General features: G+C 40.6%; 2 protein-coding genes across 4 annotated transcripts; one reads left to right on the plus strand and one right to left on the minus strand.

The window, feature by feature from the left end:
• The first annotated feature begins 4,708 nt into the window (after window positions 1-4,708).
• calua (calumenin a) lies at window positions 4,709-14,642 on the plus strand. Of its 3 annotated transcripts, none has more exons than XM_042300081.1 (7): window positions 4,709-4,863; window positions 5,604-5,825; window positions 11,540-11,733; window positions 11,944-12,110; window positions 12,235-12,295; window positions 13,081-13,280; window positions 13,407-14,642. In XM_042300081.1, exons 2-7 carry the CDS (start codon window positions 5,605-5,607, stop codon window positions 13,509-13,511), a joined length of 948 nt encoding a protein of 315 aa, XP_042156015.1. In that variant the 5' UTR covers window positions 4,709-4,863; window position 5,604; the 3' UTR covers window positions 13,512-14,642. The 3 variants fall into 3 exon arrangements, with proteins under 3 accessions (XP_042156015.1, XP_042156016.1, XP_024232648.1); XM_042300082.1 differs by having other exon boundaries at window positions 11,540-11,721; XM_024376880.2 differs by having other exon boundaries at window positions 4,741-4,867.
• Window positions 14,643-14,694: 52 nt separating this feature from the next.
• On the minus strand, window positions 14,695-17,645 carry LOC112216801 (putative violet-sensitive opsin). The gene is made up of 5 exons (XM_024376879.2): window positions 16,899-17,645; window positions 16,576-16,744; window positions 16,072-16,237; window positions 15,724-15,963; window positions 14,695-15,550 (listed from the first exon to the last, which is right to left on the minus strand). Exons 1-5 carry the CDS (start codon window positions 17,236-17,238, stop codon window positions 15,461-15,463), a joined length of 1,005 nt encoding a protein of 334 aa, XP_024232647.1. The 5' UTR covers window positions 17,239-17,645; the 3' UTR covers window positions 14,695-15,460.
• Window positions 17,646-18,656: the final 1,011 nt, after the last annotated feature.

The following is an 18,656-nucleotide window of genomic DNA, read 5'->3' on the forward strand; positions in this document are numbered from 1 at the left end:
TACCATTTCAGTCATTTAGCAGACTTACATGAGCAATTATGCTTTTATCATTCATTATCCTTGCTCAAAGGCACATCTTCAGATTTTTTACCTAGTCGTCTCGGGGATTCAAACCAGCGATGTTTTGGTTATTGACCAAACACTCTTGACCGCTAAACTACCTGCTGTGGGTAGAGAATTATTTTGGTTCAGTCTTCCCTGATAAATAGTTGGTTATCATGTTTTATTTTTCACTTTACTGTCAGATGTCTGCATGCATCATAGAAAACACAACTAATGGTATGGCATATTATAAATATTCATAAATCATCCTATTATCCATTAATTACATTTATATACATGTGTTATGGTTTCAATAGTCTAAAGGTTTCCTCTCTCTTTTGTCAGTTTTCCCTCATCTATTACTGATAAGAGAACACATTCTATGGAGAGAACATTCAGGGGATCTGCTTTACAGGTCCACTGCTGATTTTAGCATGTTAATCTTTGCAGGGCAAAGCATAATTTACTGCCTTTAACCAAAACATAGCTGATATGGCTGACTTGCTAAAACAAATGTGGATTCTACTGACAATTGAGATGTACAAATGATGGCATTAGGGGACGACGAGCGGATAAGAGGCCATCGGTAATTTCGATTAAGACATTAATGAGCGAGCTAGGACGGACGTAGTCAATATAACTATTTGTACAGAATTTTTGAAATGTACAGCGACAGAATTCAGAACATGGGCCGTTCTTACAGTATTCTCCCTGTATACCAAGTCAGAACCGTAAGCTAAATAAAGAGGGCATGTAAAAGCAGACAATGAAAGCTCTTACAATATTACATTTTTGCATTTCTCTAAAACAGGCTTTAGGCTACATGTCCACCACCAAGTCAAAACAGTAGGCCAAGTTATGAGGAGGAAAGGGACCAAATAATGACGGCGAGGCACATGGGCCACCATCAGCTTACTACGCAACTTACACTGAGTATTACTTCCTTAGCTACAGTATACATATCTCCCTGGCATTTTACATAATTTATGCGGCAGCATACAATATATTATTGGACTCACCATGTTGTGCTGTGCTCACTTGAACAGGAAAGTAATTCTCTGGATTTATGGTGCTTTCAAGACAACTGGAAAAAAACAAGGTTAAATCATGGCATCAGTGATCTTCAGGTCGGAGCTCTAGAAATAGGCCTGAGTTCCCGACTTGGAATTGAGAGTTGGATCACCGTTCAAAACATATTTTCCCAGTCGGAACTTGTTTTTTCTGAGTTCCCAGTAGTCTTGAACTCACTGAAGTCTGAGATTTCCCAGTTCCCGAGTTTCCGGTTGTTTTGAACACTGCAGAAGTCATGCTGGATTGACGGCATGGCTAATGTATTCAACCTTTTCTTACCCATGGTGTTGAATGTTTATCCATTTAAACTTGGAATAGAGACCCTTAAACCCAGACTTGGACCACACACCCTCTCCACTGATGAATAGCAGGCTAGTGATTGCTTTGCAATGCTTGCAGTTAGCCACTGATTCTTTATAAACTACTCATTGTTGAATTTGCGATTTCCAATGTTGGATTGAAAAGGATTTTCCAGTAGATTGTTGACGTGATTCATGACGATGACTGCTTGTCTAGCTTGCTAGCTAAGATTTTGAAAGTATGATGTTGACATGATCGGTCCAATCAAAGCTACGGTAGATATAATGTGATTTTGGGGTGGCAGGTATTCTAGTGGTTAGAGCGTTGGGACAGTAATCAAAAAGTTACTGGATCGAATCCCCAAGCTGACAAGGTAAAAATCTGTCATTCTGCCCCTGAACAAGGCAGTTCCCTGGTAGGCTGTCATTGTAAATAAGAATTTGTTGTTAACTGACTTGCCTAGTTAAATAAAGGTTCAATTTAAAAACTTCGATATCATTTTATCTGTAGCCAATGATCTTGAGCCTTCTTGGATGGGCTTTTCTGATTTAACTCTATGGCAGCACCCAAGGGGCTTGAATATTTGAGCTCTCCCTGTAGATGTTGCGGTGACGTAGTGTCCCCATGAGTGTCAGAACACTGAGGCAATCATGGGGCAACTAGAGAACATTATCAACCCCTACGCTCTGTATTTTCCGCTGGCTGTCCCACCACCACGGAAAGCACCGAGCTAGGCTGAAACACCTGCATTTTGGAGCTGCCTTATTCAAAAAAGCAAAACAGAGACTTTGTTTGTATGTAGCTTTATTCACTTTTTTTTAATACATTGGTTGCAAACTGGTATGTGACACGTATTAATGCCAAAATACCATCCAAAACAGGCACAAAAAATAATCTATATATTTTTTTAGCAAAACAGCTGGGGCTCAAAACAGGTCGGTCTCTGCCCCACCGGCCCTGAATGACGGGTCGCCACTTCCCGATCCAGATGTTTTAGATAGAGATAACTTGGAGATATTGATAACTTAGGGAGCTAAATATAATCACCTGCGGGCCCAATTTGGCCTGGGGGACGCCTGTTGGGGTACCCTGGCCTACAGAGAGGAGGTGAGAGCCCTGGTGGATTGGTGCCAGGGAAATAACCTCTTTCTCAAAGTCAACAAAATGAAGGAGCTGATCATGGGCTACAGGAAACGGCATAGAGAGCACGCCCCCATCCACACCGAAGCGAGCCACAGTGGAGATGGTCAAAAGCTTCAAGTTCCTCTGCGTGCACATCACTGAGGACCTGAAATGGTCCCTTCCCACTGACAGCTTGGTGAAGAATGCGCAACAGCGCCTCTTCAACTTCAGGAAGCTGAAGAAAAATTTGGCTTGGCCCCTAAGACCCTCAGGAACTTATACAGATGCACCATCAAGAGCAGCCTGTTCACCCCACTTTCATCTAGAAGACGGAGACAGTACAGGGGCATCAAAGCTGGAACCGAGAAACTGATTAACAACGTCTATCTTCAGGCCATACTGAACAAAAATATTAACGCAACATGCAACAATTTCAAAGATTTGACTGAGTTACTAGTTCATATAAGGAAATCAGTCATTTGTAATAAATTCATTAGGCCCTTATCTATGAATTTCACATGACTGGGAGTACATGGTCTGCAGTTGTGAATCCGGTTGGACCCACTACCAAACATTTAATTATCTGGCAGCAGCTCTGGTGGACATTCTTGTGGTCGGCATACCAATTGCAAGCTCCCTCAAAACTGTGGCATTGTGTTGTGTGACAAAACTGCACATTTTACAGTAGCCTTTCTATTGTCCCCAGCACAAGGTGCACATGTGTAATGATCATGCTGTTTAATCATTTTATTGATATGTCACACCTTTCAGGTGGATGGATTATCTTGACAAAGGAGAAATGCTCACTAACAGGGATGTAAACAAATTTGTGCACAACATTTCAGAGAAATAAGCTTTTTTGTGTGTATGGAACATTTCTGGAATTTTTTATTTCAGCTCATGAAACATTGGACCAACACTTTACATGTTGCGTTTATATTTTTGTTCAGTGTAGTTGGTGCCAGGCGCACCGGTTTGTGTCAAGAACAGTTTACCACTTGTATAACTCAATATGAGGAAGGTGTTCCTATACTCAGTGTACACACCATTCACATACATGTATATTTATATTCCGTACTCTGTTTTGTTTTTTGACATGGGGGTTTTGTACTGTGTATTTAAGCACTGTATTCTAGACATAGCTTAATCTATTATTTCTACTACTGGACATAGCATTTTAGTTACACTGTTTATACACACTGCATATGTATTAATATGCTGATTCTTGACATAGCTCACTCTAATTTATCTACTGCTGTACATACTGTATCATTCTTAGTATATAATGTGTACATTTATTGTGTATATAGTATAGATTGCATTTGGATTACTGTTACAGTGCTATTTGGGTTAATTGGATTTGTTTCGACATTTCAATATTTTTATTTATTTATTTGTATTATTATTTGTGTACATGTTTGGCATTTTACTGCATTGTTATGAGCTAGTAACAAGCATTTAGCTGCACCTGCTATAACATCTGCAAAACTGTGTACTCGACCAATAAACTTTTATTCGATTTTTCAGTGAATGTTGCACATACATTCATACCAAAGTGAGTTGAGCCTACCTCCATTGACAGTGAAATAGCGGGCAAAAAAATAACAATTCATGTTAGGGCGACATCTAATCCCACAAAAGTTCAAACCCAAATGTTAAACAACATTTATTATACTGTAAATTTATTTATTTATTTACCCTCTACCATATCCATCTCCCCATAAATGTAACACCTAATCAGCTGCATACATTTAGGTCTTGTTCACGACACACTGAAGCTAGCTAGTTAAAGTTGGCAGGTCCACTCAAGACTGATAACTGATAGACGGACTGAAACGCAGAAGAACATGTTCACTTCACATATATTTATATTTTATCCCATGTTCAACAGGAACTGCAAAACATATCCATGTGAACTTCAGCGGATGATGACAGTTCTAGAAAGATTTACTCAAATTTGGGGACGTGGCAATTAGTAGCCAATCAGGTGCCCAGGATGAGGTTTCGGACAAAGGGTCCACAGCTGAGATTTTACCCAACGTAAAAACATTCTCTAAAACACGATTGGTTCAAACATTACAACGCTTTTCGTGTGACCCAATCAAACTTGAATACGATGAATAAATGTTTTATTATGGAACGTTAGGTCATCGTCCAAATGTGCCTTTTTGCTGAAGTGGACCAATCAAAGCTCGTAAAGGCTCAAATTTGTAATCTCATTGGATCTCCTTTTAAGAAGGAAGGAGGCCGATGCTAGGGTGTGTTTATTAAACTGTTGACTTGTGAAACAGATATAGTGTAGATATTGTGTCTGGAATCATCAGGCAGGTAGGTAGGTAATACAATGATATTACTTCTCTTACACGCTAATATTGATAGTGTTACTTTGTATGATCAGCTAACCATTAACGGTAGGATATGCAATTCAGGCACATTCCAATAGTCTGACAAGAGAGCTAGCGGCTAGCAGGCGTTCTTATTATGATGAAGTGACTGAAGACAAAATATCTTACATTACAGTCAACAACTGATTTCTGTTGTATTGTTCCACATTTGGTAATGTAGCGAAATGTGACATATTACATAAAGTGTATCCTGTGTGTGAATGGTGTATACGTTGATACATTGTATGTTAACAAACTGTGCCTATATTTGTATTCAGACAGCCAAACGCTACTTTCTTTCCACTTTACCGTTATAGTGAGCAATTTTGATATTGTGGTTCCCGTGATCCGCATTCAAATACTGTTAACAACATAACAAACTCAATGTTACAAATGTATTTTGGCTTTCCTGCCTGACTCATCAGTCCTGTAGACAGGATAGGACAATCTCTTTTCTTCCATTTTTAAATGTCCTATCACAAGTCTATGCTGACATGCTGCCAGCAGCAACAGTTTAATAAACAACCAACAGTTGAATATGTGAAACAAGTACTGTAACACCATAATGTCAAAGAGATGTTTAAATTCTGAAAGACTTTGAACAGCCTTAATGAGCAGCAGATGTGATGTTAACACTCTGGAGGAGGTGTCTTTAATCTTGCTATCTCTCTCTCTCTCTCATAGGATGGAGATCAGGCCGTTGCTCATGTGCTTTGCCCTCTGCGTGGTCTATGCCACCAGTAAACCCACCGAGAAAAAGGAACGCGTTCACCACGATGCACCTCTCAGCAGCCGCGAGCACGACGATGCTCAGGGCTTCGACTACGACCACGATGCCTTCCTGGGACAAAAGGAGGCCAAATCTTTTGACGAGCTCAGCCCAGAGGAGAGCAAGCGCAGGCTAGGGTGAGTAGATTCAAGTCCCTGCCTGGCTGCGTCTCAGTAGTCCAATGTGGCATATTATTTTCATGTAGATAAACCTTACCTAATAGCGGGAGTGTTTACTAATGATTGTAAGCAAATGTTTTGTTAACTTAGTTTGTCTATTGAACTTTCTACATCTCCTCTTTACAGCTTTCATTTGCTTGAGCAGCTAATTGCTTGTAGAGTGTTATAGGCTATGACATTTCAGTTAAAACATTGTTTGATGTGTGGACTTTCTTTTATACAGTACACGTTTTCATTGCTTGCTAGTAAATAAATCTGTCTTCCTTAAAAAAAAAAGTTTAGATGTTTCTGACTATTCATTAATTATTCAACAGCATTCGGCAAGGTTGTTCTGGCTCTGAGGCATATAATGCGCTAATGTTGTGTCAAATGGACAATTCACCAAGCCTCCAACCTGGCATGGTATAATTTGATACAGGATATTTTTTTTAAATGATAAACAAATCAATGCTGATCAAGCCCGGTTCTGGCTGATATGCTGCCCTAAGCTAGACCCAAAAAATTGCTGTCCTCCTATTCCCGCAAAGTAGAATAGTAGCCTAGGCCCGCAATGCACTTTTAGGAATGCCTATGTGGTAGGATACCATTTGTAAAATAGGCAATTTCCCATTAATTCCTGTCATCTGGTTACATTCATTTCTGTTAATGCATGTATTAATTACAGTAATTTACCGTTCTCATTCTTGTTTGCACAGTTCAAAACCCGCTACACTTGTGATAAACAAGTTTTGGTTTATTTCATATCATCATTTATGCGCTCCATGTGAGCAGTGAGCATGTGTCTGGTTTCTCTGTCCTGTTAATGTTGACGGAGCGAGCGGCTGAACACGCACAGAAGTACCTGGCCTGCTTTTCGCAAATATCAAAAGTAGAAAAGTGCCCAGCTGGGCTTCTAAGTCATATTTTCTTCACCTCACATAGTAAGTCAACGAAGTCCATAATAATAGTTACTCACAGTATTTGAAAAATCTTTCCAACACTCTCCCCCTCCATAATCAACGTCGCTGATAAATAGGCTATGGACATGTTGCGTGTATTTGTTTCTATTTTAATGAATGATGGTCAATTTGATCTTCATTCTATAGCATAGCTGTCCCCTTCATACTTTCATTGTCAATGTCTTCCAACCTAATCTCAGGAAAGCCTAAGGTAGGCCTAGGTTTTTTATTATGTTTTAGTGAAAGGAAAAATATTTGCTCTTGTGTCTGACATGAAGTACGTTGATGAATGCTTTTATGGGGGTGTGTGAGTTTGCTGATTTTCTTTATAGGCCAAAATGTCCATTCAGAAAGTTTCCTAAAGTAGCCTATCTGGACTAGGGCTGCAAATAACTGTTGGTCTCATGGTAATTGACCGTTAATCAACATAAACACATTTAGCATCTCCTGGCTTCCACTCATAGCCTACAAGCCACTGATGCAGACCTTTGGAACATCTAAATTTGAAAAAGTCAAATAAATCCATGATTTATTTTAGACGGGTCTGAAGAAGCATGATATGAAGAAAATGTAGTCTATTTCAGAAGAACAGAATAGCATACTCTGAGTTGTGCTGATGTTAGGCCCTGATCTGGCTGAAATGGCTGAGGGCTGCACTAGTTATTATGCAGAAAAGATTTGCTTAGAATTCCGTGGTGTTATTTTATAGTATGAAGAATACATTTTGAAAAAAGCTGAATAAAATAGAAATTATATTTTCTCCAAACGATTTGAGGGAGTGTGCACATGCGGTTATTCTGTGTTGTGTGTTTAACAAAGAAATGGGTATTCCTATATGCTTAATTTTGAGTTATTGATGTATCTTTAGTTGTTCTACAATCGTTGGGCTGTATGTTTTGAGGTATCCAACTGGATACCCTAATTGGTAGTTACAGTCTTGTCTCATCGCTGCAACTCCCGTACGTAGAGTCTGAAGGTCGAGAGCAGTGCGTCCTCCGTGTGTCAAGTGCGTCCACCTTGACACAATGCCCACTTAACCCGGAAGCCAGCTGCACTAATGTGTCAGAGGAAACAGTGTACACCTGGCGACTGTGTCAGCATGCACTGTGCCCAGTCCGCCACAGGAGTCATTGGTGCGCGATGGGACAAGAAGATCCCTGCCAGCCAAACCCTCCCCGAACTCAGACGATGCTGAGCCAATAGTGCACCGCCCCATGGGTCTCCCAGTCGCGTCCGGCTGCGACAGAGGCTGGACTCGAACCCAGAATCTCTAGTGGCACAGCTAGCACTGCAGTGCCTTAACCGCTGTGCCACTCAGGAAGCCCCGACATGATGTGACTTGAATGATGATTTTAAAAAAGTAGCTTGAAGCGCATGAGCTTTGCTTAGTTTTTTTGCACAGGCTGTATAAACTATATCAATCACTCATGCACAATTTGACAAATATTTGACAATGCTGAGAATTTCACGGCAGCATCCCCTTTGTGTGGCCGTAATGCACCCCCAAAAAATCCATGCCTTTTGCGGCCAGTGGCCATTGTTCCCTTCTCCCAGAGTGCTGCGTGCTCCATCACGTGATCCGGTCTTTCTTACAGGCTACAAGTGAAGACAGAACAGCAAAAGCACGAACAGCAAAAGCACTAGCCAATGTCAATCTACTATCCCCGAAGTTCGACCTATTCTGTGCTAGAAATAAATATTACAAACATAGTCTGGGACAGTTGTGGGATGCAATATATCCCAAATGAATACAAAAACTAGCATGAAAAAAACTTGTTTTACGCAATGTTGCCGACGCAACACATCTGAATGTTTAGCTTAAAATGTTGATAAATTATTAGGCTATTTCTTCACATTATAAGCGCAGCAATGCTCACATGGTAATAGACTAAAAGCACACATTTTCCATTAGTGGAAAACATTATCAAAAGTGACCGCAAATGCAATTATGCATGTAATGCTTTTATTATAAAGATGCATTTTTATGGTGAAAATGATCTCCCCAAACTTAAAAAAAATACAAATAAAAAAAAGTGTGTGACTATGACTCGAAAAAGTCACCAAAAAAACATTGTTTCTTATGCTGGGCATTATTCACAAGTGATAGGCTAATATTGTCACCCATCAGACTATTCTTGATTTAATCTTGTCTTTACATATACTAAATAATAAATGTGAAATGTATTTTTGTTTTGATTTAGAATGGACCATTGTCATGCACCTGTATCGAAACAGGGTCACTTGAAAAAATACATGTCATCTATGCACTTAAATAGCGAATAGAGGACGCTTTTCCCCGTGGTTTATTTTCATGCCAGCCAGGTAGGCTATACTCCTGTAAATATAAGCAATGTGCTTAATATTAGGAAAGTTGAGAATTAAATATAGTAGGCCTATAGAAAGCTGATCCTCCTATTTTTAGTAGAGGCCCTCACTCTGTTTTCTCGCCAAATTGCATAGCCTATTGAAATATTGCGCAACATGAGCTCATGGGCTCTCATGAAGTGTTTGATTAGATTTTTGAATTCATTTGCATTGATGTCAGAGTGATTAGAGGGACAATCGAGTGTTGAGTACCAGGCAGCTGGCAAGTTTGCTAGGCTACTAATGACCATCAGCAGCATCAGAGCTTAGAGAAGCCAATTTACCATGACTAAATGGTCACGTGGAATTTGACTGCCTTTCATGACTCGTGACTGCCGGTGTGACGGTAATACGGTCACCGCAACAGCCCTAGTCCGGACTCCATTTCTTTATTAAGAATCAAGCTCTCCTGTCATGATGTAATCTTGTAAAAGGCCTCTTTTCAGTAGCTTAGGCTCCATTATTTCTCTCATTATGGCGTCCTCTCGTTGAAGAAAACATGTCAATGCCACTGCCATTGAATGATCGCAGCAACAGAGTTTGTGACGTTATGCGACTATTTTGAGAAAAGTGAGTTCGTTTGAATGGTTTTGTGCGTCGAAATAGTATATGCAGAAAAGCCAACAGACAAGGTCAAGGTAGGCATATCTTTATTTTGACTCCATTAATGTTGTGTGAATACGTAAATGCGACAGATCCTCTCCAACATGGCATTTCTATTGGCATTTCCATTTCTTTTTTATTTTGTATAAAAAAAATATATATTCTGCTGACAAAAATAAACATTGTTTTTACAGTACCAGTCAAAGTTTGGACACACCTACTCATTCAAGGGTTTTTCTTTATTTTGACTATTTTCTACATTGCAGAATAATAGTGAAGACATCAAAACTATGAAATAACACATGGAATCATGTAGTAACCAAAAAAAAGTGTTCAACATATCAAAATATATTTTATATTTGAGATTCTTCAAAGTAGCCACCCTTTGCCTTGATGACAACTTTGCACACTCTTGGCATTCTCTCAACCAGCTTCCCCTGGAATGCTTTTCCAACAGTCTTGAAGGAGTTCGCACATATGCTGAGCACTTGTTGGCTGCTTTTCCTTCACTCCGCATTCAAACTCATCCCAAACCATCTCAATTGGGTTGAGGTCGGGTGATTGGAGTCTAGGTCATCTGATGCAGCACTCCATCACTCTCCTCCTTGGTCAAATAGCCCTTACACAGCCTGGAGGTATGTTGAGTCATTGTCCTGTTGAAAAACAAATGATGGCCCCACTAAGCGCAAGCCAGATGGGATGGCGTATCGCTGCAGAATGCTGTGCCTTGAATTCTAAATAAATCACAGACAGTGTTACCAGCAAAGCACCCCCACACCATCACACCTCCTCACACCTTCTACGCTCCACCCGGCTTGTCCGGTGCTCATGCCTCGGCCGGCTCGTCAGGCGGCACGCCGGGTGGCGCCCCTAGAATTCTGAAATTCTTTCTAATTGCATAGTATCTACAGATTGTAAGTTGAAGAAAAATATTTTTACTGAAAGTATTATTATGTTGTTGATTGTTTGACTATGGCTTTCCAAATCTCCCAACAGTACTATTAGTAGGATTCATTTCGATTAAATGTTGTGATTTTTTTCAGCCATTCCTGAACCTGTGACCAGAAACAAACTACATAGTTGCAATACCAGAATAAGTGATCTAATGATTCTACCTCTTCGTGGCAGAAGAGACCGAATCATTTGTTGATTAATATTTAAGTAATAATAATGAATAATAATAATGAAATGAAATGCCATGATGATAACTGTGTAATGGCTTGTTTCATGTAGGCTTTTATTAAGAAGCATATCCATGTAAACAAGTGTACAAATAGAGTTGTGATCTCTCCTTTTTTGACCCCTTATCCCTTGAACGGTTCTGTCGGTGACCGTGTACATTGGCCTTGCCAATTACCGTTACCTCAAATTCCAAGACTGTCATAGCCCTAGTTGAGGAGCCAATCAGAGACTGTTCATGTAGTTTGCTACCTACAAGTTACCTGTATGTTAACGTGGCAGAGTAATGTAAATGTAAAAGTACTTATTGCAATGTAAAACTAATGCTGTCACTCATACAAGGAAGTGTGTTCTCTTTTCAGTAAAAGTTCATCAACGTATAGACTTATTTGCCAGTAAATGGAGAGGAGGTAGAATTACCCTTTCCCATCATCAGATTCAAAGAACAGTCTGTCACTTTCACGTAGACTGTTCTAGATCTTGGTGTTGACTGTAATTACATTGGTATTATAGTAAATGTAGTTTGTCCTCTTTTGAACTACATTTTTCATGTAACAGTGTCTCTTGCTCTTCCCCTTTCTGATACAGTGTGATTGTAGAGAAGATTGATGGGGACAGTGATGGTTTTGTCACTGAGGTGGAGCTGAAAGCTTGGATTAAGAAGGCTCAGAAGAAGTACATCTATGAGAACGTGGACCGCCAATGGAAGGACTTTGATGTCAACAATGACGGCATGATCTCCTGGGAGGAATACAGGAACGTAACTTATGGTACCTATCTGGGTAAGAAGGGCATGACGTGAGCATGCATGAGCATGAGCCCGGGAAATGCAATTGGTCCAAAACATAAATGTGTTGGTTATGATTGGTTGGATAATTGCAGGGCCTTTAGTATTAGTTTCACTGATTGGTTGATTTACCGTGTCAATTCAGGTCAGGGTGTATCGCGTGTGATTAACTAGAGATCATAGCCGCTTCCCTTTGAACACACAGATGACCCGGAACCAGATGATGGCTACAACTACCAGCACATGATGGCGAGGGACGAGAGGCGTTTCAAAATGGCCGACCAGAACGGAGACCAGATCGCCAACAAAGAGGAGTTCACCGCCTTCCTACACCCAGAGGAGTACGACCACATGAAGGACATAGTGGTGCTGGTATGTGTGTTTCATTCTCTGTGTTCGTTAGATTAAATGTTATTTGTAAAAAATGAAAGACGGGACCAGCGTTCACCGGTCGGCTCCCTGACCATCCTCCTCTTTCTCCTTGTTTACCTTACAGGAAACCATGGAGGACATTGATAAGAATGGTGATGGTTTCATTGACCTGAATGAATACATAGGTAAGGACTTGAAGTGGACATACTGTGAGTGTACAAAACATTAGGAACACCTGCTCTTTCCATGACATGGACTGACCAGGCGAATCCAGGTGAAAGCTATGATCCCTTAAATCAAATGATACTTATCACATGTGCAGACTACAACTGGTGTAGACTTTACAGTGAAATGCTTGCTTACGAACCTTTCCCAATGATGTAGAGTTTAATAAATGATTAGAAAAAAATGTAATGGTAACTAACACAATTGAATACACAAGAATGGAGCTATATACAGGGAGTACTAGTACCTGATCAATGTGCAGAGGTACAAGGTACTTGAAGTAGATATGTACATGAAGGCAGGGTAAAGTGACTAGGCCTTATTGATGGCACTTGTTAAATCCACTTAACGCAGTGTAGATGAAGGGGAGGAGGCAGGTTAAAGAAGGATTTATAAGCCTTGAGACAGTTGAGACATGGATTGTGTATGTGTGCCATTCAGAGGGTGAATGGGCAAGACAAAAGATGTATGTGCCTTTGAACAGGGTATGGTAGTAGGTGCTAGGTGCACCGGTTTGTTTTAAGAACTGAAACGCTGCTGGGTTTTTCATGCTTAAGTTTCCTGTGTGTATCATTAACGGTCCACCATCCAAAGGACATACAGCCAACTTAACACAACTATAGGAAGCATTGAAGAAGTCGTTCCTAATGTTTGGTGTACTCAGTGTGTAGTCACTTTATTCTGAGGTCCCCATTCAATAGATGTACTATATTGATGTTTCTACCTCCTCTCCTTCGTTTCCTAGGTGACATGTACAACCATGAAGATGAGATGGAGGAGCCAGACTGGGTTGCGACAGAGCGCGAGCAATTCTCAGAGTTCCGGGACAAGAACAAAGACGGGAAGATGGATCGGGAGGAGACTATGGACTGGATCCTTCCTTCAGACTACGACCACGCAGAGGCCGAGGCCAAACACCTCGTCTACGAGTCTGACTCAAACAAAGTGAGACAATCGCTCTTTCTCTCGCTCTCTCTCTCTCTCTTTCTCCCCTTTTATTTATTTCACTCACAATGTCTGTGTCTGTTTAAACCTTGTGTTGACTAAATATCCTTTTTGTTTGGATTTCAGGATGGAAAGCTCAGCAAGGAAGAGATCCTGAACAAGTACGACCTGTTTGTAGGAAGTCAAGCAACTGACTTTGGCGAGGCGCTGGTACGGCACGATGAGTTTTAGATGATTTAGTCCTAGCTAGATAAAACATTTTTATACTTGGTTTGATTTTTATTTTGTACGAAACCTATTCATACAGTACATTGTCTCCAATTCGTTTGTGGTTGATCGCACCTAATAGTTACGTGTGTTTATATATACTGACTTCCTATCCCAACACTTCATTTTATTGTTCTGTTACGTACAGAGGTAGTTTAGATTGGTCATTATTTTTGCCTTGGTTTGAAACACAATGGTATACTCACAAGCACTGAATACTCCTTTTGGAGTTGTAATCATTTATAATTCTTCCACCAAACCCTTCATATGTGGGAATGATTTGGTGTTTTTTACAGTCATGTTTTGAATGACACTGATTGTAGTGATAGCCCATCATTTCTTAGTATAGTTAGTAGATGAGAGATGCTACCCAACATTAGCCTCCTACATTTCCTTTTACCCAGTGTGTGCCTTCTCTGAGTAGTCTTTTGGGAGCTCAACCAATGAAACTGACACTAAATATCAGAGGGTCATGGGAACGTGAGTCCACTACAGTGAAATCATCCCTCGTTCTGCTCTGTTTCTCCATAAACACTTTCTTTGACCCCCTTTTCTTCATATGTACTGTATTTGTCTATCGTGACTTGGGCCGTTATTACATGACTAGGGCCGTTATTATTAGCAGGTCATCACTGCTCCTGTAGCCTTCTCCGCTGTCAATCACTGCCTCTCAGCAGTCTACAGTGGCTTCCTCTCCTTGCCTCCATCTGCATTGGTCTAGAAACAAATGATAGGTGAAAGAAGTATGTTAGATGACCAATGTGAAACAAGAAAAGGAAACCGTTTTGGACTATTGAGTAGCAGCACAAGTGTGAGAGCGCGTCTGTTGTTCTTATTGGTTAGAAATAAGAGCGGTTGTTCTTCCTTCCTGTGGGGGCGTGCTGAACTGAAAGGTTGGTGCATTACAGTGTCGTTGCTGAATTACGCTGGCTTAAAATTCAATTAAGATTATGTTGAAGTATTTACATAGTCAGCAAGTGTTTCTTTTCTGAATTTATGCACAGAATGTATGGACATTCATATTTTGGATTGAATGCTGTACTTTTGATTCCACAGCCCATTTCTCAATAAAATAAAAAAAATTGAGTAAACTTATTTGTTCAAGTTTGAGCCTCAAGGCACATCTTCTTTTTAAGAATTTGTTTGTCTGGTTGTGTTTGTGTTAATGATTTTTGTTAAGACATCCAATAAATGGTGATCGTGATTGAAATAAAACACTGTCCACCACTGTTATAAAAGTGCATCGTAATACAATATAAATCTTTATTTACCTTAGATATGTTACAATAATTCAACATTTTGAGTATTTCATCAAGGAGTAGATTCAATAAACCCTATTTGCCCTGAACTCACATTTTTCAATCAAGTGTTGGGGAACCTTAGATGGTTTATTGAATCCACCCCAAGACCCCCCATTCCGGAGATACAAAAATAAAAGTTCTAAACTCATATTTTTCTTCATTTTTTTTCATGCATTGCTATTTTTAGACTGCAGCTTTAGTAAGCTAATATATGCCATCATCAGACAGGTTCGGTCAATATTCAGAATGAAATGTACATGATTCATTACGGTCTTAAACAGGGTGCGATTTGTGGGGGAGAGGAGAGAGAGAGAGAGAGAGAGAGAGAGAGGGGGATAGGAGGAAGAGAAAGAAAGAGCAGGAGAAAATAAACCCCTTTTTGGCTCTCATGATGTGCTAAGGGGTGTTCCCATATAAGAAATAAAATGGCCAACAATACCACCACAAACCCTATACAAATCACACACTGATTATGATAAGAATAATACTATGGAGTTTGAAAAAGTTATCTTGACAGTAGGACCTTCCTGGTATGAAGCAGTGGAGGTGAGGGGTGGTCAGGTGTTGGCTGTTGGGGATGGGCTCCTGATGGACTGAGACCAGCGTCACAGTTTATGCTGTGGAGACCTCAGTCTTGGAGGCTGAAACTGAAGTCTCTTCAATCTGCTTTCCGAACACAGTCTCCATGATGCAGGCGTTAAACTGAGGGAGAAGTAGATAGATTTATATGACAGACAATGAACATGATACGGTTGTGTGTCCTGTTCTGACTCACCTCTGATGTGCCTCATTTCTGAGTGTTTGTCAATGACTGAGTGTGTGTGTGTGCCACTATGTTGGTGTATATCTATGCATTTCGGGGGTTATAGACTCACCTGTTTGTTCATGAAGGCGTAAATAAGAGGATTGTATACACAGGAGCTTTTAGAGAAGAAAGCAGGGATGGTCACCAGGCGGTAGTCTTTGTTCTCACTTGTTGTGTAGGCAAAGTACAAGCCTGCCAGGGCGTAGGGGCCGTAACACAGAATGAAGGAGCACACCATCACAATCACCATCCTGGATACTTCCTTCTCTGCCTTCTGGGTGGAAGCTGACTCAGCCTGCGCGGCTGCCACCTACACACACACACGCGCACACTGGTCACATGTGGGTTCCAAATCATGACTTTACTCTACTTTGTTTTGTTCTTCTTTTTTTTTTAACCCAGAAAGCATTGTACTCACAGCTCGTAGTGCTCCCAGCAGCTGGGAGTAGGAGAAGAAGATGATGGACATGGGCATGAGGAAACAGGTAACAATAAGGAATTTGGTGTAGCTGGCACAGTGGTACTCCTCGTTGTTTGTGTACCAGTCAGGTCCACAGGAGCAGCCCAGACCCTCAGGGATATACCTGTAAAACAAACCCAAGTTACTTCTACTAAAGCCCCACACATTGTCTCTCTGCAGGGTTTCCTCCTTGCCTATATCAATCAGTGACTTATCTAACTTGAAAAGCAGCGAGCGATGCAAACTTTGAAGCCAATTAGTGACATTAATTGCTGCTCAGAACCTTACACGTACAGCAAAACATATACCTGTACTTTTAACAAATTTGAGGATAATTACCATTTTCCCCATTCCCTGTGTGTGCAATGTGAACCAAATAGCCTAATAGTAGCCAAATACAAAGAGTATTTATTAATCCAGACTATAACACAGTACAAGATCAAAGTGTTTGTGGATCAGTACCTGCTCCAGCCGAAGAACGGTGGGGTGGCACATCCGATCCCCATGACCCAGGTGAAGCCAACAGCCGCCAGAGCCTGGTTGTTGTCAAATTTGAAGGTGCCGAAGGGTTTGCAGATGACCACATATCTCTCAAAGGCAAGGACAGCCAGGGACCAAGCTGACACCAACCCTGAGGAAGAGAGAAGAAGCCATCAACATGTTAGGAGATATCAAAGACATCGAACACAAGAACGAGTTTGCATGCAAATAATCAGAAGAGTAAAAAATGAATCGTTAAAGTACATTTTTGTTATTGTTGTTCTTATGATGACGTTTGAATTTACCTGCTATTGAACCCATGCAAGCTTCCATTGCACACAAGGTGTAACCCAGGAAGTAGTATCCTCTCGCGCTAGAAACAAACACTTGACTCACAGAAAACGTCACAAAGATGAAACCTGCTAACGAGACGTTGACCAGGATGTAGTTCAGCGGTTGTCTCAGCTTCTTGTACTTCACTGTCACCACGAGAATGATAAAGTTTAGAGGTGTTCCAGCAAAGAACACAAAGCCCATGAAAGCAGTCTGTAGGTAGAAAGCCCATATTGGGGCCAGGTGATACTGTGGCCCCTCAAATGGGCTGACCTTAGAGATGTTCTCGTACAGATGGAAGTCCTTTCCCATCTTGGCTCCTCTCTGACTCAGACCACTACTTGTCCGTCCCTTAGATGTGAACTATGATGCTGAAAGGCTCCCTTTTATATGACCATAAACCACTTATAAACCTCTTATAAATGATGTCAGGAACAAGCTTCTCCGACAAGATCAGGAAGATCCGCAGGTGGATGAATAAACTTTCGGATTAAGCTGCCCCCGTGACCATGACCTGCCAGAAGAGACCTTACTTTGTTGGGCGCAGTAATCCATCTTAAAGAGCCAAGAATACAATTTAGAAGAAGAATAATTGAACTTATATAATATATAACATATAATTCTTTGTTGGTGGGCACAGTGCTTGGATAGAAAGCATTGCCGTACTTCTGGAGTTTGTAATGTATATCAATGATTTAAGCGAGGCTGTGTTGGCTGCTCTTATGAGGTGGTAACTGCCTTATCCAGTTCCTATTTTAATCTCTGATGGACATTAACCTTCCTCCAAACATAACCTAAGGGGGGAAGGGGATGTGGTGAACAGTGGTAGAAAGAAGAAGCTGACCGGGCAGTGGCACTCACCTCCACAATGTTTGGAAACTCCACTTTAACAATTAATTATTGTTAAGTGCTAATCCATCAACCAAGGAATGAATTCATTATAGGGTCTAAGCAAACATCGAGAGCCGACATAGAGAGCCTTGCTCTTGTTGTATACCTGTCTACAGTACAGGGAAGCTCTAGCACACTGAGCACTGGGAAAGACTGTTTACATTTCAATGCCTTTTTCAATCGTACACGTACAAGTCACACTGTGAAATTAGAACGTCTCAGAACACCATGATTGTGTAATGAAACCCTGAAAAGTAGTGCACCTAAGCTGAGGTCTGGTGTTTGGAGGGTGTTTGAATGTAAACCCAATGTAAAGTGTTGTAGTATACCGCATGTGTTTTGAACCCAAAATGAAGTACTCTGAAATGCCTACGGTGGTTGTTCAACCTTAATATTGGTGTTTTTAAGAGAGTGATGCGCAAAAAAAAAACATGTTGGATTTTCAGTGCATGTAAAAGGCAGCACCAAAAAACAAAAATGGTGTTTCTCATACAATCAATGGTTTAGAAATGGACATGGTTATAGCTTATATATTGATTGATGATAAGGGACTAGAAATAATATTTTTTTTGTGTAATTCCATCTTTATTTTTTCAATGCTTTATTTAGGCATGTTTTTGAAACAGGAGGGGCAGTAAGATTGTACATTTAGTTGGAATTTTATCCACTCAAGAACACAGCCACACTGTAAGAAATGATTCTGGGGTGAATTGAAATTGACTCCCCCCCCCCAAAAAATGTATGCAAGTCATGCAGAGTCCATGGTCTAGCAGTAACACACTAAGACACCCCTCTCCCCACCGAAGACTGTTTCTCACACCTATCTGTATCCCCTCTGT

The sequence above is a fragment of the Oncorhynchus tshawytscha genome, linkage group LG17 (assembly GCF_018296145.1).
Source record: "Oncorhynchus tshawytscha isolate Ot180627B linkage group LG17, Otsh_v2.0, whole genome shotgun sequence".
Classification (NCBI taxonomy): Eukaryota; Metazoa; Chordata; class Actinopteri; order Salmoniformes; family Salmonidae; genus Oncorhynchus; species Oncorhynchus tshawytscha.

Excerpts from the sequence above, each read along its gene's own strand:
- calua (XM_042300081.1), top strand. The coding sequence starts at position 5,605 with ATGGAGATCAGGCCGTTGCTCATGTGCTTTGCCCTCTGCGTGGTCTAT. Across the intron at positions 12,296-13,080 it reads TGACCTGAATGAATACATAG|GTGACATGTACAACCATGAA; the intron begins GTAAGGACTTGA and ends TTCGTTTCCTAG. Across the intron at positions 13,281-13,406 it reads ACGAGTCTGACTCAAACAAA|GATGGAAAGCTCAGCAAGGA; the intron begins GTGAGACAATCG and ends TTTGGATTTCAG.
- LOC112216801 (XM_024376879.2), bottom strand. The coding sequence starts at position 17,238 with ATGGGAAAGGACTTCCATCTGTACGAGAACATCTCTAAGGTCAGCCCA. Across the intron at positions 16,745-16,898 it reads TTGCATGGGTTCAATAGCAG|GGTTGGTGTCAGCTTGGTCC; the intron begins GTAAATTCAAAC and ends TCTCTTCCTCAG. Across the intron at positions 16,238-16,575 it reads CCGTTCTTCGGCTGGAGCAG|GTATATCCCTGAGGGTCTGG; the intron begins GTACTGATCCAC and ends TTTGTTTTACAG.